Source organism: Oryctolagus cuniculus, chromosome 16 (genome assembly GCF_051225735.1).
Source record: "Oryctolagus cuniculus isolate XC-2025 breed Fujian yellow rabbit chromosome 16, ASM5122573v1, whole genome shotgun sequence".
Taxonomy (NCBI): domain Eukaryota; kingdom Metazoa; phylum Chordata; class Mammalia; order Lagomorpha; family Leporidae; genus Oryctolagus; species Oryctolagus cuniculus.
This window is the reverse complement of record NC_142882.1, coordinates 24,431,653-24,459,245: the sequence shown is the minus strand read 5'-3', so window position 1 is coordinate 24,459,245 and position 27,593 is coordinate 24,431,653. Positions and strand designations below refer to the sequence as shown.

The following is a 27,593-nucleotide window of genomic DNA, read 5'->3' as shown; positions in this document are numbered from 1 at the left end:
CTCCTGGCATACTCATGTAAAGGGAATGAAGTCACTTGTTATCCAAGTGGCATAATATTTTCACAAAATCAGTATGAGGTACTTATTTATGACCATTATATGGCTTTTCTCATTAATACATTAATATATTAAATTGTACCATGAGGTTTCCCAATGTTGAAATATGATTCTTTTTACTATGAGAATTTTTCAAGGATGGTAGAATTTCATTTGTGCTATGATGTGTGTGATCCCTGCATCTCAAAACAGTGTCAGTTTCAGCCCCGGCTACACTGCTTTCAGTACAGCTCTCTACCCATGTAAACAGGGAGAAAGTAGATAATGGGTCATGTGTCTGGGAACCTGTGAGACACCAGGGAAGACTAGATGAATTCTAGAGTTTTGGCTTCAGACTAGTTAGACCTAAGTGTTGCAGGCATCTGGGAAGTGAGCTAAGAGAGGACCTCTTTCTCTCTCTTTCTCCTCTCACTATCACACTGCCTTTCACAAAGATGAAATAACTATAAAGTATTCTAAAGAATGGACAAATGTTTAATAAAAATATTCACCCACTACCTAGAAACCATTTTCCCTGTCCTTTTTCTCCAGTTTATTTTTATAAAAACTGTGTGTTTTGTGCTTCTCTGATATTTCAAATATAAACATGAAAAAGTTTTACTGATCACTTACTTGTAGGTGGAGAAGAGTGAAATGTTCCTGTACTTTAAGCAAGACAACATTTAAGGAGTATGATTGGAATCTATGATTGTCTTACATTCAGTCTTCCTAGGTAAACATCATTTGTGGGATTTTTCAAATGAAAAAATACTTTGTCTCTACTCTAGGACAGCTTCCCCAAATTCCTAAGGACACCCAACACCTTCAGCTTCTCAGAAGTACAACAGGTAGAGAAAAGTCACAGTATACCACTGTGGTTAAGCACTTCCAATCAGTTTGAAGAATGTGTTTCTGCAAACTGGGATGTGCTCATCTTCTTTAAAAGCGTTTTCTAGCTCATTCTGAAGTCATCAGTGCTGGTTACCACCTCTAAATTCTTTCTATAAACATTCCTATGTGATAATTTGAATTTCTGGATGCTTTTGATCAATTGCCTCCTATTTGCACAGAAAGATTCATTTCCTATGCATTTCTCATCATTTTGTTTGCATATTTTTCAATGATACTGAAAAATAGGAGAGAAAGCATACTTCAAACTCCACCCTTAAAGAAATCTGAACCACTCAACATAAACCCACGAGGCTACTTGACCTTGGTCTCAACATCTCATTACTTTCTTGGTTAGTCTAGGATCACTTATTTTTATGTTTTATATAAATTCATGCTTAGTTTATGATTTCTTTTTTCAAAGATTTACTTTATTTATTTGAAAGCTAGAATTATAGAGAGAGGTAGAAACAGAGAGAAGTGGTTCACTCCCTATATGGACACAACAACCAATACTGGGCCAAGATGAAGTTAGGATCCAGGAGTGTCTTTCTCGTCTCCCACATGGGTACAGGGAGCCAAGGACTTGGGCCAACCTCTGCTCCATTTTCAGGTGCATTAGCAGAGAGCTGGATTAGAAGAGGACCAGCTGGGACTTGAACTGGCACCCATATGCAATGCTAGTGCTGCAGGCTGGAGCTTTAACACACTGCACCACAGTGTCATTCCTAGCTTCCTAATTTCTGATGTCACAGCACAGAGGCTTATTCCTGACCATCTTTTTAGAAAGATTTATTTATTTATTTGAAAGTCAGAGTTACACAGAGAGAGGAGAGGCAAAGAGAGAGTACGGTCTTCCATCCAATGGTTCACTCCCCAGTTGGCCTCAATGGCCAGAATTGTGCTGATCTGAAGCCAGGAGCCAGTAGCTTCTTCTGGGTCTCCCTTGGGTGCAGGGGTCCAAGGAATTGGACCATCTTCTACTGCTTTCCCAGGTTATAGCAGAGAGCTGGATTGGAAGTGGAGCAACTGGGTCTTGAACTGGTGCCCATATGGGATGCCGGCACTTCAGGCCAGGGTGTTAACTCGTAGCACCACAGCACCGGCCCCGTGACCATATTTTAGCATTTACTTATTTACTTACTTGAGAGTCAGAGACACAGAATGAGAGATAAAGACTGAAAAGAGGTTTGCCAGCTATAGGCTCACTCCTCAAATGTTTCCAACAAACTATAATTTTCTTATTTATTTGAGAGGCACAGAGGAAAAAAAAGGAAAGAGACTAAGAGAGAGAGAGAGTTCACATTTATTGATTCCATCCTGAGAAAGTTCTATTCCTGGGGAAAATCATGAGTGGGTACTCAATTTGAGCAATGAGTTAGAAATAAGTTTCTGGGGGCCAGCGTTGTAGCATAGCAGGTAAAGCCACCACCTGCAGTGCCAACATCACTTATGGGCACCAGTTCAAGTCCTAGCTGATGCACTTCTGATCCAGCACTCTGCTATGGCCTGGGAAAGCAGTAGAAAATGGCCCACATCCTTGGACCCCTGTACCCATGTGGGAGACCTGGAAGAAGCTCCTGGCTCCTGGCTTTGGATCAGTGCAGCTCCAGCCATGACAGCCAATTGGGAAGTGAACCAGTGGATGGAAAACCTCTCTCTCTCCCTATCCTTCTTCTCTCTCTTACTTTCAAATAAATAAATAAATCTTAAAAAAAACCAGAAACATTAATCTTTAAAAAAATGTTTCTGAACATTGCCTAATTAACAAGCACTGAAGGAACTAATAAGTGCATGAAGGAAAAGGTATGAAAGTTTAGAGAAGGACAAGTTAGAATTTGGGGAATTATCAAACCTAGATAAAAGCCTTAGTAACATCAGAAAATGATTGGATTTTTTTATTCAAAGAACATCTTCACTAAGAACAAAAGTTAGAAAGACACTGGTATCACTAAATACTCTAGAATGCCTGTGTCTGATGCACAACACCAGCTGTCATCAGGAGTAAGGCTTGAGAAAAATTCATGGAAAGAGCACCAGTCACCATCTGCACAATTTCTGCCTTGGTCTCCCTATCTCTTATGTGCAGACTGACCTGGAAGGCTCTGATTCAGGCATTCTTCCACTATCCATGGCTCTGCTCCTTGCTCCAACTTGAAGATCAAGTCAGGTTTGGTAATGCAGTGCCCTATTAATGGAAACATGTAAGACTTTGTGAAATCACTATCTTGGGTTATTTAAAGGACTACAGCTTGGTCCAGGAGCTATGCAACAAATGTTCCAATTTGAATCTTTTATTAGAGGGTAGATATTCAGATCATTCCTGGACTCAAATTCTACACCAGCCCAATATTAAACATTATAAAGTGTTCCCTTAGTTGTCAAATAGCAAGAAAATGTTATCACTGGGCATGTGATGGGTGTTACTCACCCAAGGAGAACAGGCTGCTGTAGGTCTCCAGCATCACATCTCTGTACAGGATTTTCTGAGCATTGTTCATTTTCTGCCATTCCTCCCAAGTAAAGTACACAGCCAGGTCTTCAAATGCTATCATCACCTGTAATATTACACTTCCAGTCAACATATTAATTCTGTCACAAAATAAACACCGAGTGTTGTGTGTGGATACAAAGGAAAAAAGAAAGGATATGGTTTCTCATTAGACTTGCTGAGTGTTTAGAAATCCACACAGAAGCATTCAACAGTGTCAAATCCATGATCTACAGGCTGTGAGAAATGCCTAAGCTGGAGGGAAACAGGAGGTTCAAATCACAAAGGCCACATCTGTCAAGGGGAATTGCACAGCAGGCTAATAGAGGGGCAATATTGACTCTTGAATGGGCAATGTTAAGGAGAAGTATGTAGAAGCATTGAGAAAAAAAGGCAAGAAAATATCAGTGAAACTATGATGGGAATGAACAGAAGATAATTTCCAGGAAAACACCATGCCTATCATTTCCAATATGTCAGAGAAGAAATACATTAAAAGACAGGGCAGGCATTAAGCTTAGTGTTTCTGGTGCCACCTCAGAGTGTCTATGTTTGATTTCCAATGCCAGCGGCAGTTTTTAGCTCACAGATAATGCAGACCTGGGGAAGCAGTTGTGATGTCACCAATGAAGGAGGCCTAGATTCCATTTCTTAATTCTGGCTTCAGTCCTGCCCCAACTATGTTTGGTATGGTTATCTAGGGAGTGAATAAATGTGTCAAAGCTCTCTATCTCTCAGTCCATCAACTTCTTTCTCTCTCAAGCTAATAAATATTTTTAAGTAAGAGAGAAAATACAGGTAAGACAAAGAATACAAATTAGCTTTTTCCCTTGTCTATGATTATTCTACTGATAAACAATTGATATAACATTATACCTAATTAAAGTGAAAGCAATGGTGGCCAGCTCCATGGCTCACTAGGCTAATCCTCTGCCTTGCGGCACCAGCACACCGGGTTCTAGTCCTGGTCGAGGTGCCAGATTCTTTCCTGGTTACCCCTCTTCCAGGCCAGGCCCTGCACCCCATGGGAGACCAGGAGAAGCACCTGGCTCTTGCCTTCAGATCAGCGTGGTGCACTGGCCATAGTGCTCTAGCAATGGCGGCCATTGGAGGGTGAACCAATGGCAAAAGGAAGACCTTTCTCTCTGTCTCTCTCACTGTCCACTCTGCCTGTCAAAAAAAGAAAGAAAGAAAGAAAGAAAGAAAGAAAGAAAGAAAGAAAGAAAGAAAGCAAGCAATGGAATTACTTGCCCAAAACATTCAAATGATAAACATTTGAAATAACATTATACATAATTAAGGTGAAAGCAATGGAATTATTTGCCCAAAAAGAGAACCTGGGAATGTCTGCAGTACAATCTGCACTTGTGACTCACTGAGAAAAATGCTTAGAGATTTGTTTAAGAACCTGCAATAGTCACCAGAATTGTGATGCAGCAGCCTAAGCCTCCACCATCACTGCTGGCATCCCATGTAAACAGAGGATTTGAGTCCTGGCTGCTCCACTTCCAATCCAGTTCCCTGCTAATCTGACTGAAAGAGAAGTGAAAATGGCCTGAGTATGTGGACCCTTCCACCAATATGGGAGACCTAGATGGAGTTCCAGGCTGCTGGCTTTGGCCTGGTCCAGTCCCAGCCATTGCAGGCATTTGGGGAAGGAAACAGTAGATAGAAGATATCTCCTTTTGTCTCCCTGTCTCTCCCAATCTCTGTAAGTCTGCCTTTCAACTAAATAATCTTAAAAAATAAATGAGCCTCTAGTAGATTCTCTTCTCCACACATTCCTTATCCTATTCCCGAATCCAATTAAGCTTCTCAAAGGTATTAAGGACTCCATTACTCTAAAAATTCAAAAACAAACTTAACTGATTTGTGCTTTAGCACTCGGTAACTCTTCCTCTTGCAGAATGCCAAGTGTTAACTTCACAGATAGCATTAAAACACTACTCAGTACATCATCTATGTGACAATAAAGACTGATTCAGACAACATGACCCCAAAAATGTAGCATATTGTGCTTAGTTTCAACTCAATTTGTGTAACAAATATATATTTTGCTATAGCAACAGAAAAACAAGAGACCAAACTGCATTATTAAAGATGACAGTAATGTTTCACAATCATGCCAAATTCATCATTCATTTCTGCATATTTCATGAGAACAAATTTTATGTCTATTTTTCTATTTTAAAATTTTTTAAAGATTTATTTATTTCTTTAAAAGGCAGAGTTACACAGAGAGAGTAGAGGTGGGGGGGGGTCTTCCATCTGCTGGTTCAGTCCCCAATTGGCTGCAATGGCTGGAGCTGTACCAATCTGAAGCCAGGAACCAGGAGCTTCCTCTGGGTCTCCCACATGGGTGAAGGGGCACAAGTACCTGGGCCATCTTCCACTGCTTTCCCAGGCCATAGTAGAGAGCTGGAGCAGAAGTGGGGCAGCCGATCGCAAACTGGTGCCCATATGGGATGCTGATACTTCAGACCAGGGCGTTAACCCACTGAGCCACAGAGCCAGCCCTGTATTTTTCCATTTTAATTAACTAGTATACTGGGACCAGCACTGTGGCATAGCAGGTAAAGCCACTACCTGCAGTGCTGGCATCCCATATTGGTGCCAGTTCAAGTCCCAGTGGCTTTGCTTCCAATCCAGCTCTCTGCTATGGCCTGGGAAAGCAGTAGAAGATGACCTACATCCTTGGGCCCCTGTACCCATGTGAGAGACCCAGAAGAAGCTCTTCACTTCTAGCTTTGGATCAGTGCAACTCCAGCCATTGTGGCAAACTGGGGGGTGAACCAGTGGATGGAAGATTCTCTCTCTCCCTCTGCTTCTCTGTAACTCTGACTTTCAAATAAATAAAAAAATCTAAAAAAAATAAACTAGCATTAAACACCTAAAATGAGTACTGACAAGCTGGGGAATAATTTGAAAAAAAAAAACCACTTACAAGTGATATATATTAATTTTCCTTCCTCCTAGAATCATGTGGAGGGCCTAGAATCATACCTGGGAGAGAAGGTGAATGGCAGGAGTTCAAAGAAAACTCGGGAGGCCAACGCTGTGGCATAATGGGTAAAGTTGCTGCCTGCAGTGCCAGCATTCCATATGGGGGCTGGTTCAAGTCCTTCCTGCTCAATGTACAATCTAGCTCCCTGCTATGTCCTGAGAAAGCAGTGGAACATGGTCCAAGTCCTTGGGCCACTACACCTGCATGGGAGACCCAGAAGCTCTTGGGTCTTGACTTTGGAACAGCTCAGCTATGGCCTTTGCAGTAATTTGGACGGTGAGACAGCAGATAGAAGGCTTTCTTTCTCTCTCTCTCTGCAACTCTTTCAATAAATAAATGAAACTTAAAAAAAAAAAACCTCTGGGTTGCTTCTGCACTGAACAGTGGGAAAAAAAGAATATGATAGAATGAATAAAGAATAATAAATACACTAACCAAGAAAACATCAGCTTCACTGTGGAGGAATAAACATGCATATAGGAAAATGCACCCACCTATATTAAGTGGCAGAGATTAAACAGAAGGTATCATTGGTTTAATGAAAGCATTATCTACAAATTTTGTAAAATAATAATGTAAAAGTAAAGAGAAATATTCAGAGTGTTGAAATAAATGAGGTTATCATAGATAAACATTATGTTGTTATCAACGTTTATACTAAAGAAAGTTAACAATACACATACTGTATATTTAATGCAGTGCACTTTACCAGTAATGATTCTAAATAGAACCTTTCCCTGTATTCATCCCTTCACAAAACCCTGGATTGGGGCTGGCACTGTGACCTAGTGGGTAAAGCTGCCACCTGTAGCGCTGGCATCCCATATGGGCACTGGTTCAATTCCCAGCTGCTCCACTTCTGATCCAGCTTTCTGCTATGGCCTGGGAAAGCAGTAGAAGATGGCCCAAGTCCTTGGGCCCCTGCACCCATGTGGGAGACCCAGAAGAAGCTCCTGGATCCTGGCTTTGGACTGGCACAACTCTGTCCATTGCAGCAAACTGGGAGTGAACCAGCAGATGGAAGACCTTTCTCTCTCTGCCTCTCCCTCTCTGTGTGTGAAACTCTTTCAAATAAATAAATAAATCTTTTTTAAAAAGACCCTGAATTTCACCATTTCATTTGATTTACCCCATGAGATGCCAGTAAATGTGAAAATGTGATAGAAATAGACAATTTGATAAAAAAATTATTTATTTGAAAGAGCTATACAGAGAGAGAAGGAGAGACAGAGAAAGAGATGGAGGGAGGGAGGAAGAGAGGTCTTCGAACCACAGGTTCACTCCCGAAATGGCAGCGAATGGCTGGAGCTGTGTAGATACAAAGATAGGAGCCAGGAGCTTCTTCAAGGACTCCCACATGGGAGCAGGGGCCCAAGGACTTGGACCATCTTCTACTGTTTTCCCAGGCCATATCAAAGAGCTGGATCAGAAGTGGAGCAGCCGAGTCTCGAACTGACACCCATATGGGATGCTGGCACTGCAGGTGGTGGCCTTACCTGCTATGCCACAGAACCAGCACCAGAAATAGACAATTTGTAAAGTATTTGCCTTTTCAGATTTTCTTTTTCTGACAGTTGTTATCTTCTGAAAAACCCTGGGGCCTGCCTGTTGAAGAGATAGTATGTAGGCTGGCGTTGCAGCTCACTAGGCTAATCCTCCACTTGTGGCACCAGTACTCCAGGTTCTAGTCCCAGTTGGGGTGCTGGTTCTGTCCTGGTTGCTCCTCTTCCAGTCCAGCTCTCTGCTGTGGCCTGGGAAGGCAGTGGAGGATGACCCAAGTGCTTGGGCCCCTGCACACACATGGGAGATCAGGAGGAAGCATGTGGCCCTGGCTTTGTTTCGGCACAGCATGCTAGCCATAGCGGCCATTTAGGGGTGAACCAACAGAAGGAAGACCTTTCTCTCTCACTAACTCTGCCTGTCAAAAAATGATAATATGTAGCCAAGATTCACAACAAACCCAAGACACTTAAGTGAAGCCTCAATAAGTTCTCCAAGTGACTAAACTCTCATTTATGCTCCTGGAGTGATCACAGGAACTGCCCAGCTGAGTGCAGCCCATAACATGGAGTCAGAACTGCAAATCAGGGCCAGCACCATGGCTCAATAGGCTAATTCTCTGCCTGAGGTGCTGGCACCCCCAGGTTCTAGTCCCGATTGGGGTGCCAGATTCTGTCCCAGTTGCTCCTCTTCCAGTCCAGCTCTCTGCTGTGGCCCAGGAGTGCAGTGGAGAATGGCCCAAGTCCTTGAGCCCTGCACCCACATGGGAGACCAGGAGAAGCACTTGGTTCCTGGCTTCAGATCAGCACGGTGCGCCGGCCACAGCACGCCTGCCACAGCGGCCAATGGGGAGTGAGCCAATGGAAAAGGAAGACCTTTCTCTCTCTCTCTCTCTCTCTCTCTCTCACTGTCCACTCTGCCTGTCAAAAAATAAATAAATAAAAGAACTGCAAAGCAAATGGCTATTTGTTAAGCCATTGTGTTTTCTGATTTGTCTTACTTCAAATGCTGATACATATCAGTAAGTATGGCAGAAAGTTGAATTACATGCAAACTACAATGCATACAACTTCTAAATTTCATTTAGAAGTTGCATTAAAACAAGGCCAGCATTGTCACATAGCAAGTAAACCTGCTGTCTGCAATGCAAGCCCCCCATATGAGCACTGGTTCATGTTCTGGCTGTTCTGCTTTTAATCTAGCTTCCTGCTGATGGCCTGAGCAAAGCAATGAAAGATGATCCAAATACTTGGGCAAATGCTACCAATGTGGGAAATCCAGATGAAGATCTTGGTTCCTGGCCTCATTCTGTCCCAGCCCTGCTCAATGAGGCCATCTGTGATGTGAAAAAGCAGAAGGAAGATCTCTCTGGGTCTCTCCTCTATATACAATATTTTCAAATAAATTTTTTAAAAGCTTAGAAAAAAGCTCCTATAAAAGCAATCTTTGCCTATCAGTTAGAACTTAGGAAAGCTGCAGACATTAAAAAAAAAATTCTTGGGATTCATGCAAATAAATTATCTGGAGATCATATGGTTGTGCTTCACATTTCGGCTTATATATGGTCATTGTGTTCTTTTGGTTTATATTTTAATAAGCTTATTATTGCATGAAATCTAGTTTAATATAATTTTACTATTTCAGAAAGCAGCATAAATGTTCAGAGTAGTTTTCTGTAGCTGAATGTATACTGTATATTGTTCAAGAAGAAATTACTGAAAGGGGGGAAATTTTTATGATATAGTTTTTGTTTATTTTTAAAGATTTATTTATTTATTTGAAAGTCAAAGTTACACAGAGAGAGGAGAGGCACAGAGAGAGAGAGAGAGAGAGAGGTCTCCCATCCAATGGCTCACTCCGCAAATGGCTGCAATGGCTGGAGCTGCACCAGTCCAAAGCCAGGAGCTTCTTCCAGGTCTCCCACATGGGTGCAAGGACCCAAGTACTTCAGCCATATTCTACTGCTTTCCCAGGCCGTAGCCGAGAGCTGAATCAGAAGTGGAACAGCCAAGTCTTGAGCCCATGCCCATATGGGATGTGGGTGCTTCAGGACAGGGCATTATCCCACTGTGCCACAGCACCGGCCTCATGATATGCTTTTTGAAGTCACACACTCCAAACATAGCATTAGTAGCAAAAGGGAAGACATGCTCAGGAAAATTTTCTAAAGCAATACTATGTGAACTGGTGACAATTTCTGAAATGGATCTGAAAAATAAATGTTTTTTAATTAAGTGTGGCAAAGTGGAGAACATTAGACAGAAGTTAGGGTGCCAGGCATTTACAAATCATGTGACACTACACAAAGCACTTTTCTCCTGAAATGCAATATGTTTCATCTTTTTTACAAAGATCCTGGCAAAACTTCCTTGAGCTACCAGGGAGGACTATTAGAATACAGGGGGAAGGAGTCCTCCAAGATGGTGGAATAGGGAGGGAGCACACTGATACTCCAGGAAAAGATAGTTTAATAAAAGTGGAGATACTGTAGTTTCAGGAAGAGTTACAGAAAAAACTCAGAAGAAACTCTTCCAGAAGTAGTGGGACACGGTGAACCTATGTGGAGGACACAGGTGCCCACGGCTCAGGACCCCAGCTGCCAAGTCTATGCACCAGCTCTGGAAAGGAAGGTGAGGTGAAACCTCAGTAGCCTGAGACACTAGTGGGGAAGCAGCAGGAAGAGCCTAGAGGGAATGAGGCTTGAAGCCCCATGGGAGAAAGTCCACCAGTCTAACTAGAGGAGAGAAAAAAAATAAAATAAAAGGGACCAGTATGGACACGATTCTTTTTCTCACTCACCTTACAAAGGTGAGCAAGACAAAGAGCAGGCACCATTCTGGATATACATAAAAGCTATGCCACCTCAGGGCTGTGCTTGCCCTAAGCCAAACAGAAAAACCTGACTCTGTTAGGGAGAAATAACAGGAGGTTAGGACCTAGTGAATGTGTAGAGCTTATGAACTGAGACTGTGAAAAAAAAAAAAAACAAAGCTGAGGGTTTTTGAGAGAACTCATGGAGTGCCTGAGACGTGAGTACTCTCGGGAGACACCACAAACTTGGTAAACTTGGCAACCTTATGAGAGATTGCAGGGAAATGTGAGCTTACAATGAGGACTGCACAGATCCTTTGGGTGGTCCTTGTGACAGAGCAGACGAATATTATACCCACAGGGGCCAGAGCTCAGACAATGACTGCCTTCAATTACATCCATCTGTGTGGAATTACTTCCCTTCTGAATTAAAAAAAAAAGAGAGAGAAAGAGAATATCTAGCATGCCTAACCTGGGTGTGTCACCATTAACCCTGAAGAACCGAACAGAGCTCTGTGGCCACACCCATCACAAGCCTCTAAGGATCCATCAAAAGCAGACAGTCCACTTAATCTAGAGTCAATGTATAAGCGAAAAACAACCACAGCAAAAAAAAAAATAGAGCTAGAAACCAAAGAATATCTTCACAATGCCAAGCAATGAATGAGGAAACAAGAAAAAAGAAGACATCATAACACCCCCAAATGAACAAGACACCCCAATTCAAGATTATGAAGATGATGAGATAGAAGAAACGCAAGATACGGATGCAAAAAATTTATGAAAATAACATTTAGAAGTTCTCAAAAACAAATTCTTGAACTACAGAAATCCTTAATGGACATTTTCTCTCTCATGAAAATGAAATCTTAAGGAGGAATCAAAGTGAAATGAAAAACTAGTAGAACATGAAACTGTGATAGTGATGAGAAATCATAATGAAATGAAGAATTCAATAATCAAATGACAAACACATTAGAGAGCCTTAAAAGCAGAATGAGTGAATCAGAAGAGACAATATCAGACTTTGAAGACAGAGCACAAGAAAGTATACAGTCAATCTAAAGGAAAGAAGAGGAAATTAGAAATCTAAAAAATATTGTTGGGAATCTACAGGATACTATTAAAAAAAACCATTTAGGTTCTAGGAGTTCCTGAAGGCATGGAGAGAGAGAAAGGATTAGAAGGCCTTTTCAGTGAGATACAAGCAGAAAACTTCCCGGGTTTGGAGAAGAACAGAGACATCCTAGCACAGGAAGCTCATAGAACTCCTAGTAAACATGACCAGAAGCGATCCACATCACAACACGTTGTAATCAAACTCACCACAGTGAAATACAAAGAAAAGATTCTAAAATGTGCAAGAGAGAAATGTCAGATTACTCTCAGAGGATCTCCAATTAGACTCACAGCAGACTTCTCATCAGAAACCCTACAGGATATCAGGGAATGGCAAGATATAGCCCAGGTACTAAGAGAGAAAAACTGCCAGCCCAGAATATTATATCCTTCAAAGCTCACATTTGTGAATGAAGGTGAAATAAAGACCTTTCATAGCAAACAGAAATTGAAAGAAATTGTCACCACTCCTCCAGCCCTGCAAAAGATGTTTAATATGTGTTACACACAGAAACACGGCCATCAGTATGAAAGAAGGTAAAGGAAGAAAACCTCACAGTAAAAGATCAGAGGAAGTTCAAAGCACATATTAGAAAATATCTTTGGCAAATGGCAGGGCAAAGTTACTACTTATCAGTAGTCACATTGAACGTTAATGGCCTCAACTGTCCAGTTAAAAGACAGACTGGCTGAGTGGATTAAGGAACAAAACCCATCTATTTGCTGCTTAAAGAAACACATCTTTCCAACAAAGATGCATGCAAATTGAAAGTGGAAGGTTTGAAAAAGATATTCCATGCTAACAGAAATGAAAAAAGAGCTGGTGTAGCCATTTTGATATCAGATAAAATAAATGTAAACAGAAAAAATGTTAAGAGAGACAAAGAGGGGCTTTATATAATGATAAGGGATCAATTCAACAGGAAGATGTAACTATTATAAATATGTATGCACCTTATTACAGGGCACTGGTTTATTTAAAAATTTGTTATGGGAATATAAGGGAGACTTAGACCCCAATACAATAGTATGGGGGACTTCAATACTCCACTCTCAGAAATAGACAGATAAACTGTACAGAAGATCAAAAAGGAAACAGCAGACTTAATTGGCACTATAACCCAAGTGGATCTAACAGATATCTACAGAACTTTTCATCTTACAGTTCCAGAATATACATTTTTCTCAGCAGTGCATGGAACCTACTCTAGGACTGACCACATACTAGGCCATAAAGCAAGTCTCAGCAAATTCAAAAGAATTAGAATCATACCATGCAGCTTCTCAGACCATAGAGGAATGAAGTTGGAAATTAGCAACTCAGCAATCCCTAGAGCATATGCAAACACATGGAGACTGAACAACATGCTCTTGAATGAACAATGGGTCATAGAAGAAATCAAAAGAGAAATCAAAAACTTTCTGGAAGTAAATGAGGATAACAACACAACATACCAAAACTTATGGGATACAGCAAACGCAGTGTTAAGAGGAAAGTTTATATCAATAGGTGCCTACATCAACAAATTTGAAAGGAACCAAATAGAGGAGCTTTCAATTCACCTCCAGGATCTAGAAAACCTACTGCAAACCAGACCCAAATCTAGTAGGAGAAGAGAAATCATTAAAATCAGAGAAGAAATCAATAGCATTGAATCAAGAAAAACATTCCAAAAAATCAGTCAAACGAGGAGCTGGTTTTTTGAAAAAATAAACAAAATTGACACCCCATTGGCCGAACTAACTAAAAAAAGAAAAGACCCAAATCAATAAAATCAGAGATGAAAAAGGAAATGTAACAACAGACACCATAGAAATAAAAAGAATCATCAGAAATTACTACAAGGACTTGTATGCCAGCAAACAGGGAAACCTATCAGAAATGGATAGATTCCTGGACACATGCAACCTACCTAAATTGAACCAGAAAGACATAGAAAACATAAACAGACCCATAACTGAGACAGAAATTGAAACAGTAATAAAGGCCCTCCCAACAAAGAAAACCCAGGACCAGATGGATTCACTGCTGAATTCTACCAGACATTTAAAGAAGAACTAACTCCAATTCTTCTCAAACTATTCAGAACAATCGAAGAAGAGGGAATCCTCCCAAATTCTTTCTATGAAGCCAGCATCACCTTAATTCCTAAGCCGGAAAAAGATGCAGCACTGAAAGAGAATTACAGACCAATATCCCTGATGAACATAGATGCAAAAATCCTCAATAAAATTCTCGCCAATAGAATGCAACAACACATCAGAAAGATCATCCACCCAGACCAAGTGGGATTTATCCCTGGTATGCAGGGATGGTTTAATGTGCGCAAGACAATCAATGTGATACACCACATTAACAGACTGCAGAAGAAAAACCATATGATTATCTCAATAGATGCCGAGAAAGCATTTGATAAAATACAACACCCGTTCATGATGAAAACTCTAAGCAAACTGGGTATGGAAGGAACATTCCTCCATACAATCAAAGCAATCTATGAAAAACCCACAGCCAACATCCTATTGAATGGGGAAAAGTTGGAAGCATTTCCACTGAGATCTGGTACCAGACAGGGATGTCCACTCTCACCACTGCTATTCAATATAGTTCTGGAGGTTCCAGCCAGAGCTATTAGGCAAGAAAAAGAAATTAAAGGTATACAAATTGGGAAGGAAGAACTCAAACTATCCCTCTTTGCAGATGACATGATTCTGTATTTAGGGGACCCAAAGAACTCTACTAAGAGACTATTGGAACTCATGGAAGAGCTTGGCAAAGTAGCAGGGTATAAAATCAATGCACAAAAATCAACAGCCTTTGTATACACAGACAATGCCATCGCTGAGGAAGAACTTCTAGATCAACCCCATTCACAATAGCTACAAAAACAATCAAATACCTTGGAATAAACTTAACCAAGGACGTTAAAGATCTCTACGATGAAAATTACAAAACCTTAAAGAAAGAAATAGAAGAGGATACCAAGTTTTGGAAAAATCTTCCATGCTCATGGATTGGAAGAATCAATATAATCAAAATGTCCATTCTCCCAAAAGCAATTTATAGATTCAATGCAATACCAATCAAGATACCGAAGAACTTCTTCTCAAATCTGGAAAAAATGGTGCTGAAATTTATATGGAGGCACAAGAGACCTCGAATAGCTAAAGCAATCTTGTACAACAAAAACAAAGCTGGAGGCATCACAATACCAGATTTCAGGACATACTATAGTGCAGTTGTAATCAAAACAGCATGGTACAGGTACAAAAACAGATGGATAGACCAATGGAACAGAATTGAAATACCAGAAATCAACCCAAACATCTACAGCCAACTTATATTTGATCAAGGATCTAAAACTGATTCCTGGAGCAAGGACAGTCTATTCAATAAATGGTGCTGGGAAAATTGGATTTCCACATGCAGAAGCATGAAGCAAGACCCCTACCTTACACCTTACACAAAAATACACTCAACATAGATTAAAGACCTAAATCTACGACCTGACACCATCAAGTTACTAGAAAATATTGGAGAAACCCTTCAAGATATTGGCACAGGCAAAGAATTTCTGGAAAAGTCCCGGGAGGCACAGGCAGTCAAAGCCAAAATCAACTATTGGGATTGCATCAAATTGAGAAGTTTCTGTACTGCAAAAGAAACAGTCAGGAGAGTGAAGATACAACTGACAGAATGGGAAAAAATATTTGCAAACTATGCAACAGATAAAGGGTTAATAACCAGAATCTACAAAGAGATCAAGAAACTCCACAAAAACAAAACCAACAAACCAATTAAGAGATGGGCCAAGGACCTCAATAGACATTTTTCAAAAGAGGAAATCCAAATGGCCAACAGGCACATGAAAAAATGTTCAAGGTCATTAGCAATCAGGGAAATGCAAATCAAAACCACAATGAGGTTTCACCTCACCCCGGTTAGAATGGCTCACATGCAGAAATCTACCAACAACAGATGCTGGCGAGGATGTGGGGAAAAAGGGACACTAACCCACTGTTGGTGGGAATGCAAACTGGTGAAGCCACTATGGAAGTCAGTCTGGAGATTCCTCAGAAGCCTGAATATAACCCTACCATACAACCCAGCCATCCCACTCCTTGGAATTTACCCAAAGGAATTTAAATTGGCAAACAAAAAAGCGGTCTGCACCCTAATGTTTATTGCAGCTCAATTTACAATAGCCAAGACCTGGAACCAACCTAAATGCCCATGAACAGTAGACTGGATAAAGAAATTATGGGATATGTACTCTTTAGAATACTATACCGCAGTAAGAAACAACGAAATCCAGTCATTTGCAACAAAATGGAGGAATCTGGAACACATCATGCTGAGTGAAGTAAGCCAGTCCCAAAGGGATAAATACCATATGTTCTTCCTGATTGGTGACAACTGACTGAACACCAAAAAGGAAACCTGTTGAAGTGAAATGGACACTATGGGAAACGGTGACTTGATCAGCATAGCCTTGACTGTTAATGAACAACTTAATACATTATCCCTCTTAGTAGTAGTTTTTTTTTTCTGTTCTACTTGATATGACTGGTTTAATTCTGTAATTAATACACAGTTATTCTTAAGTGTTGAAAATTAACTGAAATGTGATCCCTGTTAAACATAAGAGTGGGAATAAGAGAGGGAAGAGATGTATAAGTTGGGACATGCTCAAGCTGATTTGCCCCAAATGGTAGAGTTAGAAACATACCAGGGGATTCCAATTCAATCCCATCAAGGTGGCATGTACCAATGCCATCTCACTACTCCAAGTGATCAATTTCAGTTCACAATTGATCATAATGAAAGGACTAAGAATCAAAGGGAGCACATAAACAAGCCTAGTACCTGCTAACACTAACCGATAGAATAAATAAAGGGGAGAGTGATCCAACATGGGAAGTGAGATACTCAGCAGACTCATAGAATGGCAGATGTCCTAAATAGCACTCTGGCCTCAGAATCAGCCCTAAAGGAATTCGGATCTGGCTGAAAAGCCCATGAGAGTATTTCAGGCATGGAAAGCCAAGACACTCTGGCAAAAGATCTCTGCGAGTGAGATCCCAGTGGAAAGAACAGGTCTTCAAAGAAGGAGGTACCTTTCTCTGAAGGGAGGAGAGAACCTCCACTTTGACTATGACCTTGTCTAAACAAGATAAGAGTCGGGGAACGCAGAGGGCTTCCATACCCTTGGAAACTCATGACTGGAGCATAGGGAGATGACTGATGCCATAGACAGGAGTGTCAATTGGTAAAGTCAACAACAGGAGTCACTGTGCACTTACTCCTCATGTAGGATCTCTGTCCTTAATTTGCTGTGCATTGAGATTTAATGCTATAATGAGTACTCAAACAATGTATTTCACTTTGTGTTTCTATGGGGGTGCAAACTGTTGAAATCTTTACTTAGTGCATACTAACCTGATCTTCTTTAAAAAAAAAAAAGAAGAAATTATCAATTCCCAACTTGACTCTCACTGGGATTAAACATGACAATAGGTCTGATCTGATTTCATCATCATTTAAAAAAATCATCTATTATTTTTCACTTTATGTTTCTGTGTGGGAGCTAACTGTTGAAATCCTTACTTAATGTATACTAAGCTGATCTTCTGTATATTAAGATAATCGAAAATGAATCTTGATGTGACGGAAGGGGACAGGGAATGGGAAAGGGGAGGGTTGCGGGTGGGAGGGACGGTATGGGGGGGAAGCCATTGTAATCCATAAGTCGTACTTTGGAAATTTATATTCATTAAATAAAAGTTTAAAAAAATTAACAAATGGCCCTAAATATTCTGACTCATCTTGACATGTAACAGGAGCCAAGAAAGTTGCTGCTGACTTTATGTAGTGTCTCCTCAATCCATTCTATAAGAAAAAAATATTTATATCTTTTGCTATCCAAACATTCAAATCCAAAAGAAATAATACTACCCAGTACAGCTCTGTTTAAGGCTGCTCCTGCACTGAGGAAAAGTAAAGGAGCAAGGGGCCCAAACCCTGTGTGGCAGGGTGACAGTCCCCTCCCCACTTTGCATCTGAGTTTCTGATTAGAGAGGGAGACAAAGGCAACTCCAGATGCTGCAGTGGTACACAAACAGCCTCAATCACAGACACGCCTTGTGTGTGTGCAACAGAAGGAGAGCACAGAGCACTATGTAAGGGAGGAATACATTGAACACAAAAGGAAAAGGTGTGAATGGACATAGCTAAGAATTTCCCCACTCTGCTGATCACGATCTCAAAGATGTCCAGGCCAGAATTCCATTTCACTTTGGAAAACCCACTCCATAAATTTTTCTCCACCTAGGTGTATTCTTCTGTGAGGAATCTGTCTTCCTGTGAGAGATGGCACCACCACAAACTGAAAACCAGTCAAAAAGCAGAGTTATGGCTTTAATTCTCAGAGGTGAATGGACAACCACATCTATGAATTCTGCCTTAAAAAATAAGCTTCCTTCTGCTCTAGAAATCTGATACAGATTTGGGCTAAAATGAGAAACACAGAGACCAGTTGAATCTTTTAGGTGAGAAGGAAGGAAGCTTGATTTCCAGTTGTTACTTTGTAGCATGTTAGTTTTGAGATGATTTCATATTCCACTTCTATTTGAAGAAATGGAAAGGTAGAATCAGTGCCAGCCTAACACATGGCAGCTTTAGCCACTGATGACATCACAGCTTGCTACCCAAAAGGGACAGCCAAAATAAACTCAACAAATGAGAACCAAAATAAAACAGAACAGTCTAACATAATATCAACATTTGTTCAGCAGGTATTACCAAGATCTTGACACACAAGTCATCAGAAGGATAAAGGGTGGGGCTGGCTTTGTGGCACAGTGGATTAAGCCACCACCAAATAAAATGCTGGGATCCAATATGTGTGTCCACCCTTTAAAAAAGATTGATTTATTTGAAAGTCAGAGTTTTGGGGGCTGGTGCTGTGGCACAGCTGGTTGAGGCCCTGGCCGGCATCCCATATGGTCACCGGTTTGGGTCTTGGCTGCTCCACTTCCAATCCAGCTGCCTGCTAATGTGCTTGGGAAAGTGGCACAGCATGGCCCAAGTCCTTGGCCCCCTATATCCACATGGGAGATCCAGAAGAAGCTACTGGCTCCTGGCTTCGGATTAGCTCAGATCTGGCCACTGAGGCCATTTGGGGAGTGAACCAGCAGACTGAAGACCTCTCTATCTGTCTCTATCTCTATCGGTAACTCTGTCAAATAAATAAAATCAATCTTAAAAAAATGTCAGAGTTATGGAGAGGAGGGAGAGTCAGATGGGATGGCATTGTGGATTAGCAGGTAAAGCTGCTGCCTGCAATGCTGGCATCCCATATAGGCAGCAGTTCATGTCCTGGATGCTCCACTTCTGATCCACTTCTCTGCTAGTGGCCCTGGAAAAGTAGAAGATGGTCCAATACCTGGGTTCTTGACACCCAAGTGGGAGACCTGAATGAAGCTCTGGGCACCTGGCTTGGGCCTGGCCCAGTTCTGGCCATTGCAGCCATCTAGGAAGTAGACCAGCAGATGGAAAATCTCTTTCTCATTCTCTCCCTTTCTCTATCTTTGCCTTGCAAATAAATGCTAAAAGAGAGAGAGAGATCTTCCATCTTAGATGGCTGCCATGGCCAGGGCTGAACCACACAGAAACCAGGAGCCAGGCACTTCATCTGGGTCTCTCACCTGGCTTACAATGGCCCAAACATTTAAGTCATCCTTTGCTGCTTTTCTCAGGCCATCAGAAGGGAGCTAGGTTAGAAGTGGAGCAACTGGGACATGACCTGCTGCTCATCTGGGAAGCTGGCATTTCAGATGGTGGCTTTCCCCATTGTGCCACAATGTCAGCCTCATGAGTGCCAGTTTGAGTCACAGCTGTTCCACTTCTGGTCCAGCTCCCTGCTAATGCAACTGGGGAAGCAGAAACAGATGGCACAAGTACTTGGGTCCTTGCACCAACATGCAACACTTGGTTGGATTTCCAGGCTGGGCCAGCATTATTCATTTCAGTCTCTTGAATGAACCAGCAGATGCAAGATCCCCATCCTTCTGTCTCTGCCTCTTTCTCTGTAACTCTGCCTTTAAACTAAAATTTTTAAATCTTAATAAAATAAAGGAAAAGGGTGAAAAAGAAGCCATAGTAAAGTAATAGAGCAAAGCTACAGTTGTGCTGTCCCTCAGCAGCCTTCTGCCTTAAGTGGGAAGTCTCCAGCTTACAGACACTGACATAAAAGACACATTCACAAGACATTTCAAAACAACAGATGAGAGGTTTACAAAGCATATTTGTTTTATGGTAACTTTCATTCAATAGGTACACTGGGTTTAGATATAAGCCTTTTGTGCAGCCAAGTTAACCCAGGGTCTAAATCAAAGAGACATACTGAGGAAGATGTGCTGCCAGGGTAGAGAGCTGCATTGTCTCATTGCTCTTGTAGCATCATAAAGAGAATGAAAAGAGCTACTCATGTGCATGGTTATAAGGAGGACAGAAGCACAAACATTTCAGAAGGGGGGAGCAAATTTCAAATATAGTTATTTTAAGAAAATAAAATGAAGTCAATTTCAGAATATAATGTGGAGTAGAAAAACACCATCAGTTCATCAATTCTCACAGGGATCCAGGAAAACTGCCCTGCCTATCCATAGACCAAATGTTTCAAAACCCATTTTCTGATTAAATTCAGACGATTACAGGAATCAGCACTCTGGGTGTTCAAATGCCAAATTAAGTTTTAGTTTCCACTATGGGCACATGTAGCCCAATCACTCAGAACATGAGAAAAACTTTTCCATATGAAGGAACATGAAATATTCAGGCACACAGAATAACTGTGCTTAGTGCTCCAAGTGAACCCCAGGATAAGCACCCAGAAAACCTGTTAGGTCTTGGGTCCAGTGCAGTGGTGTAGCATGTAAAATTTTATTTGTTTATTTAAAAGGCAGAATTACAGAGAGGCAGAGGTACAGAGAGTGGTCTTCCATGCACTGATTCATTCTGAAAATGGCTGTAATAGCCAGAGCTGGATCTATCTGAAGCCAGGAGCCAAAATCTTCTGTAAGATATCCCATGCAGGTGCAGAACCCAAGAACTTGAGCCATCTTCCACCACTTTCCCAAGCCACAGCAGAAAGCTGGATCTCAAAAAACACCCATATGGGATGCCAGCACTATAGGTGGCAGCCTCACCTGCCATGCCACAGTGCCAGCCCTCAAAATAAACCTATTTTAAAAAGCATTTTAAATGAGGGATGGGAGAGAGTTTCTTTATCCAAAGCAAGGATAACAAGATAATACCACACAGAAGAAGCTCCTGGCTCCTGGCTTTGGATCGGCACAGCTCCGACCACTGTAGCCAATTGGGGAGTGAACCAGCAGATGGAAGACTTCTCTCTCTCTACCTCTCCTTCTCTCTGTGTGTAACTCTGACTTTCAAGTAAAATAAATAAATCTTTAAAAAAATAACTACTAGTACTCATTAACTTCAAAAATATAGAAATTTAATGAAACTCAAAATATAACCAAAATAATCTACTACAAATTATAATCTTTGAGTCATATTAGAAAAAAATTAACCCCTCCCACACTTTGAAAAAATGCACATGGGGCTGGTGTAGGTTAAGCAGACCCTGGCAGTGCCAGCACCCCACATGGGCACTGGTTCAAGACCTGGCTGCTCCATTTCCAATATAGCTCCCTACTAATTCACCTAGGAAAGCAGAGGGTGATGGCCCAAGTGTTTGGGCCCCTGAAATCAAGTGTGAGAACCAGAAGAAGCTCCTAGCTCCTGGGTTCACCTGGCCCAGCCCAAGTCATTGTGGCCATCTGAGGAGTGAACCAACAGATGGAAGACCTCTCTTTCAATCTCTCTGTAAATCTGCCTTTCAAGTAAATAAAATGAATCTAAAAAATACCCTGTATACTATGTAGTATTTTGGTTATTCCCTCATACAAAAAAAAGTCAGATAAACTGTAGATGAATCCTCCTGGCTTGATGCAATTCAGAAGGATGATTGCCTTCTGCCACCATGTGGTAGACATCAATGAAAGTTATTAATGGGAAGATGAATGGGCCAGTGCCATAGCTCACTAGGCTAATCCTCCACCTGCAGCACTGGTACTCTGGGTTCTAATCCCAGTTGGGGCACCAGTCCTGTCCTAGTTGCTCCTCTTCCAGTCCAGCTCTCTGCTGTGGCCCAGGAAGGCAATGGAGGATGGCCCAAGTGCTTGGGCCCTGCACCCACATGGGAGAGCAGGAGGAAGCACCTGGCTCCTGGCTTCAGATCAGTGCAGCACTCCGGCTGTGGCGACCATTTGAGGGGTGAACCAATGGAAGGAAGACCTTTCTGTCTCTCTCTCTCACTGTCTAACTCTGCCTGTCAGAAAAAAAAATGGGAAGATGAAAGGATACCATCAGACTGCTTCCTCACATGGCACATTTTCTTAAAGACATCACTGCTACATTAACAGATTATGTCTTTCATGTGAAACATATCTCTCCTAAAAATTTTAAAAAACTTGCCAGAAACTTAGAGCAGAGCAGGGAATGATGTGCTAAGAATAGTCAAGGTCATTAGCAGTCAGGGAAATGCAAATCAAAACCACAATGAGGTTTCACCTCACCCCGGTTAGAATGGCTCACATGCAGAAATCTACCAACAACAGATGCTGGCGAGGATGTGGGGAAAAAGGGACACTAACCCACTGTTGGTGGGAATGCAAACTGGTCAGGCCACTATAGAAGTCAGTCTGGAGATTCCTCAGAAACCTGAAGATAACCCTACCGTTCGACCCAGCCATCCCACCCCTTGGAATTTACCCAAAGGAATTTAAATTGGCAAACAAAAAAGTGGTCTGCACCCTAATGTTTTTTGCAGCACAATTCACAATAGCCAAGACCTGGAACCAACCTAAATGCCCATCAACGGTAGACTGGATAAAGAAATTATGGGATATGTACTCTTTAGAATACTATACCGCAGTAAGAAACAACGAAATCCAGTCATTTGCAACAAAATGGAGGAATCTGGAACACATCATGCTGAGTGAAGTAAGCCAGTCCCAAAGGGATAAATACCATATGTTCTTCCTGATTGGTGACAACTGACTGAACACCAAAAAGGAAACCTGTTGAAGTGAAATGGACACTATGGGAAACGGTGACTTGATCAGCATAGCCTTGACTGTTAATGAACAACTTAATACATTATCCCTCTTAGTAGTAGTTTTTTTTTTCTGTTCTACTTGATATGACTGGTTTAATTCTGTAATTAATACACAGTTATTCTTAAGTGTTGAAAATTAACTGAAATGTGATCCCTGTTAAACATAAGAGTGGGAATAAGAGAGGGAAGAGATGTATAAGTTGGGACATGCTCAAGCTGACTTGCCCCAAATGGTAGAGTTAGAAACATACCAGGGGATTCCAATTCAATCCCATCAAGGTGGTATGTACCAATGCCATCTCACTATTCCAAGCGATCAATTTCAGTTCACAATTGATCATAATGAAAGGACTAAGAATCAAAGGGAGCACATAAACAAGCCTAGTACCTGCTAACACTAACCGATAGAATAAATAAAGGGGAGAGTGATCCAACATGGGAAGTGAGATACTCAGCAGACTCATAGAATGGCAGATGTCCTAAATAGCACTCTGGCCTCAGAATCAGCCCTAAAGGCATTCAGATCTGGCTGAAAAGCCCATGAGAGTATTTCAGGCATGGAAAGCCAAGACACTCTGGCAAAAGATCTCTGCGAGTGAGATCCCAGTGGAAAGAACAGGTCTTCAAAGAAGGAGGTACCTTTCTCTGAAGGGAGGAGAGAACCTCCACTTTGACTATGACCTTGTCTAAACAAGATAAGAGTCGGGGAACACAGAGGGCTTCCATACCCTTGGAAACTCATGACTGGAGCATAGGGAGATGACTGATGCCATAGACAGGAGTGTCAATTGGTAAAGTCAACAACAGGAGTCACTGTGCACTTACTCCTCATGTAGGATCTCTGTCCTTAATTTGCTGTGCATTGAGATTTAATGCTAAAACGAGTACTCAAACAATATATTTCACTTTGTGTTTCTATGGGGGTGCAAACTGTTGAAATCTTTACTTAGTGCATACTAACCTGATCTTCTTTAAAAAAAAAGAAGAAATTATCAATTCCCAACTTGACTCTCACTGGGATTAAACATGACAATAGGTCTGATCTGATTTCATCATCATTTAAAAAGATCATCTATTATTTTTCACTTTATGTTTCTGTGTGGGAGCAAACTGTTGAAATCCTTACTTAATGTATACTAAGCTGATCTTCTGTATATTAAGATAATCAAAAATGAATCTTGATGTGAATGGAAAGGGAGAGGGAGTGGGAAAGGGGAGGGTTGCGGGTGGGAGGGACGGTATGGGGGGGAAGCCATTGTAATCCATAAGTCGTACTTTGGAAATTTATATTCATTAAATAAAAGTTTAAAAAAAAAACAATAGTCAGTTAGCCTGAGTAGTCTAGGAATCCTGTTCTTGGCTGTTTTCAAGTTTGAATTAATGTACACACAACATAGTTGCTGAGAAAGTGTCTTACAGTTGTTTCCTGGGTGTGAAGCAACTCTTTTCAGCAGAAACACATAACTGCTTGTCCACTTACAAGCACTATGATAGGGAGTACATGGGGGGAAAGGTCAAAAACACACTGGGTTTGACAGGAAGAATGCTGTTACCCTAACAACCTCTATCCAGGATTCCCTTTCTATTTATACTTCCTATTTTACTATGCTAAATGAGTTTCACAGATTATTAATCTTGTGACAACAGGACTCTAACAGAATCTATGAATCACTCAGTTAATCAAGTGAAAACTTCATTATACTGAAAGTCTATAGCAATAGCTTTTAGGGCCACATCTCTCTTTTTGTAAAGATGATTTATTTATTTATTTGAGAGGTAGAATTACAGATAGTGAGACAGATAGACAGAGAGAAAGGTCTTCCTTCTGCTAGTTCACTCCCCAGTTGGCTAAAATGGCCAGAAGAACTGCAATGATCTAAAGCCAGGAGCCAGGAGCTTCTTCTGGGTCTCCCACATGGGTGCAGAGGCCAAAGCCCTTGGGTCATCTTATACTGCCTTCCCAGGCCACAGCAGAGAGTTGGATCAGAGGAGGAGCAGCTGGTACTTGACCAGTGCCCATATAGGATGCTGGTACCACAGGCAGAGGATTAACCTGCTGAATCATAGTGCCAGCCCAAAGCCACATCTTTTACTGTACTGTGTGTGCATCTCTTGGGAGGAAGGGGCATATTTTCTCTTTTCTTTCTTACTCTTCCTCATGTTAACACCTTTTACAAAGGCTTACACAGACCACAGTCATTATGAAAATCTATCACTAATATCCTCCCATGTTGAAAATGTCATGGGGTTAAACACAGAACCCAGAATAAGAAAAGTAATTGGAAGCTGGGGTTCTGGCTGAGCAGGTAAAACCAGAAGGGTGCTGGTTTGAGACCTGGCTGCTCCTCTTCTGATCCAGCTCTCTGCTATGGCCTGGGAAAACAGTGGAAGATGACCCAAGTGCTTGGTCCCCTGCATCTGTGTAGGAGACCTGGAAGAAGTTCCTGGCTCCTGACTTCAGATCCATGCAGTTCTGGCCATTGTGAACATCTGGGAGTGAACCAGCAGATGGGAGACCTCTCTCTCTCTCTCTGTGCCTTTGCCTCTCTGTAACTCTGCCTTTCAAATGAATAAATGTTTTCTTTTTAAAAAGTAATTGGCCCTCTTAATTAAAACTGTATGGACTGTAAGATAACCAGCTTGGTGGAGCATTGAGTGACTGTAAAGAACCAGAAGAGAAAAATTGCACTTTTCTGTATTTATGTTTTCATAGCTCTTCACTTTATGAAAATCCATATTAAAGTAGCTCATTATTAACACACACGATAGACTTGCATTAATTTCAGTTCACGCCAGTGCCGCGGCTCAATAGTCTAATCCTCCACCTAGTGGCACCGGCACACGGGATTCTAGTCCCGGTTGGGGTGCCGGATTCTGTCCTGGTTGCCCCTATTCCAGGCCAGCTCTCTGCTGTGGCCAGGGGGTGCAGTGGAGGATGGCCCAAGTGCTTGGGCCCTGCACCCCACAGGAGACCAGGAGAAACACCTGGCTCCTGCCTTTGGATCAGCGCGGTGCACTGGCCTCAGCACGCCTGCCATGGCAGCCATTGGAGGGTGATCCAACGGCAAAGGAAGACCTTTCTCTCTGTCTCTCTCTCTCTCTCTCTCACTGTCCACTCTGCCTGAAAAAAAAAATTCAGTTCACTTCTCACTTTGCAAAGAGATTAGCAGCAGGTAGTAATAGTTGACATCCCTAATAACATAAGAAAGAAGGGGTGAAGACAGAAATTGAAAAGCAGGAAAATAAATCAGCTATGTTTCCATGGTCTCAAGCTCCAGATTGAAAAAGGGTCTGTTAATTAAACACACAGGAGAGATCAATGCACAAAGCTACTGCACAAGCTTCACATTGCCGCTGGGAAATACATGCAAACACAAGGTGCCCCAGCTGTCAGATGCGTCCACGGGGTCCAGCATGGGGGCCATGAGCCAGATCCTACTCTGATCTTCTCTCTCCACCTCTCTGCTGCCTCAGGCTCCCAGCTGAAGGCCACCAAGCCTGCCCAGCTGGAACTACCATGGGATATAACAGGAGGCCCAGCCAGAAAACATTCTTTGACCCACCCAAAGTGAGAACTGGGCTTATTTAAATATAGGGAATGGGACCCTTTCCTTTGCCTTGCTCTCAACTGCCCTGCTTGTGCCGTTACTCGTCCTGTGTACTTTAAGGAGAATTTGAGTGAGGCAGCCCATGGGACTGGCCAAGCGTTGGGAGACTGGGAAGCGGCGGTGGGAGACACAACACCTGGGCCCCAGCCTTGACTGCTGGAGAAGCTCCCAGAATCACTGAGAAGCTAGTGATCAATGTCTGGGAGCTGACATCCACCATCACACCCACCCCTCTCCCACACATGCATAGATGCCCCTTCCTATTCTCCATACTTGCAGTGGAAAATCTTAGGAGCACGTCCCCTTTCTTCAGGATACCTGGAGGGCAAAGTGGAGAGTGTGGGACAGGAGAAGTCACTGGAATTTGGGACCCACGGGTGGCAGATGCAGAAGCACAGAAGCAGCGGGTGGTAGGTCTGGGGTGTGTGCTCCCCAAATGCCTGCAATTGCACTTGCAGAGCAAGACGCCCCAATGAATGTGGGAGAAAGAGCAAAGCAGCCTCTCAAGGAACACTCTGACCAGTAAATGAACTTCATCTGTTCCCAACCCTGAGCCACAGGGAAAGGCATGCGCATGCGCACGTTCTCCCACATTCACACGCACAGGCATTCAGAGAGGAAAACGTTAGAGCACCGGGTGACTCTGGGAAATGGAGTCCAGGCCAGGGCATTCCTAGATAGACTTACTGGCCCTCTCCTAGGGCTTCAGTGTGGGGTGGGTGGAGACAGGCTGGGAACCAGAGGGTGTTTGCTTTTGTTTACATCCCTCCTTCCCTTCCTTCCCACCCCAAATCTCAAGGGTCAGGTGCTGTTCTTCCTTTCTTGAACAAAATCTTAAGAACTGACAGCCACTGCTGCTGAGTCCCAAATGCCAGTTCCCTCACACATGCTGTTTCCTTCAGAAAAATCCCCCTGCTGCTTTATTCCTGGGCAGCTTCTCTCAAGTAATA

General features: G+C 42.1%; 1 protein-coding gene across 2 annotated transcripts in view; it reads right to left on the bottom strand.

Annotated features, from left to right (window-relative positions):
* Window positions 1–27,350, bottom strand: part of LOC149121608 (zinc finger protein 39-like) — a 30,571-nt gene extending 3,221 nt beyond the window's left edge. Inside the window, exons 1-3 of one of the 2 annotated variants that reach the window (XM_089315961.1) lie at window positions 26,962–27,350; window positions 3,356–3,482; window positions 3,020–3,112 (exon numbers count right to left, since the gene is read on the bottom strand). In XM_089315961.1, the coding sequence (XP_089172087.1) occupies window positions 3,020–3,112; window positions 3,356–3,479 (217 nt within the window). In that variant the 5' untranslated portion in view covers window positions 3,480–3,482; window positions 26,962–27,350. Of the gene's footprint in view, window positions 1–3,019; window positions 3,113–3,355; window positions 3,483–26,961 lie in introns of those variants that run through there. The other variant, XM_089315962.1, reaches the window with a different exon arrangement.
* Between the last annotated feature and the right edge of the window lie 243 nt (window positions 27,351–27,593).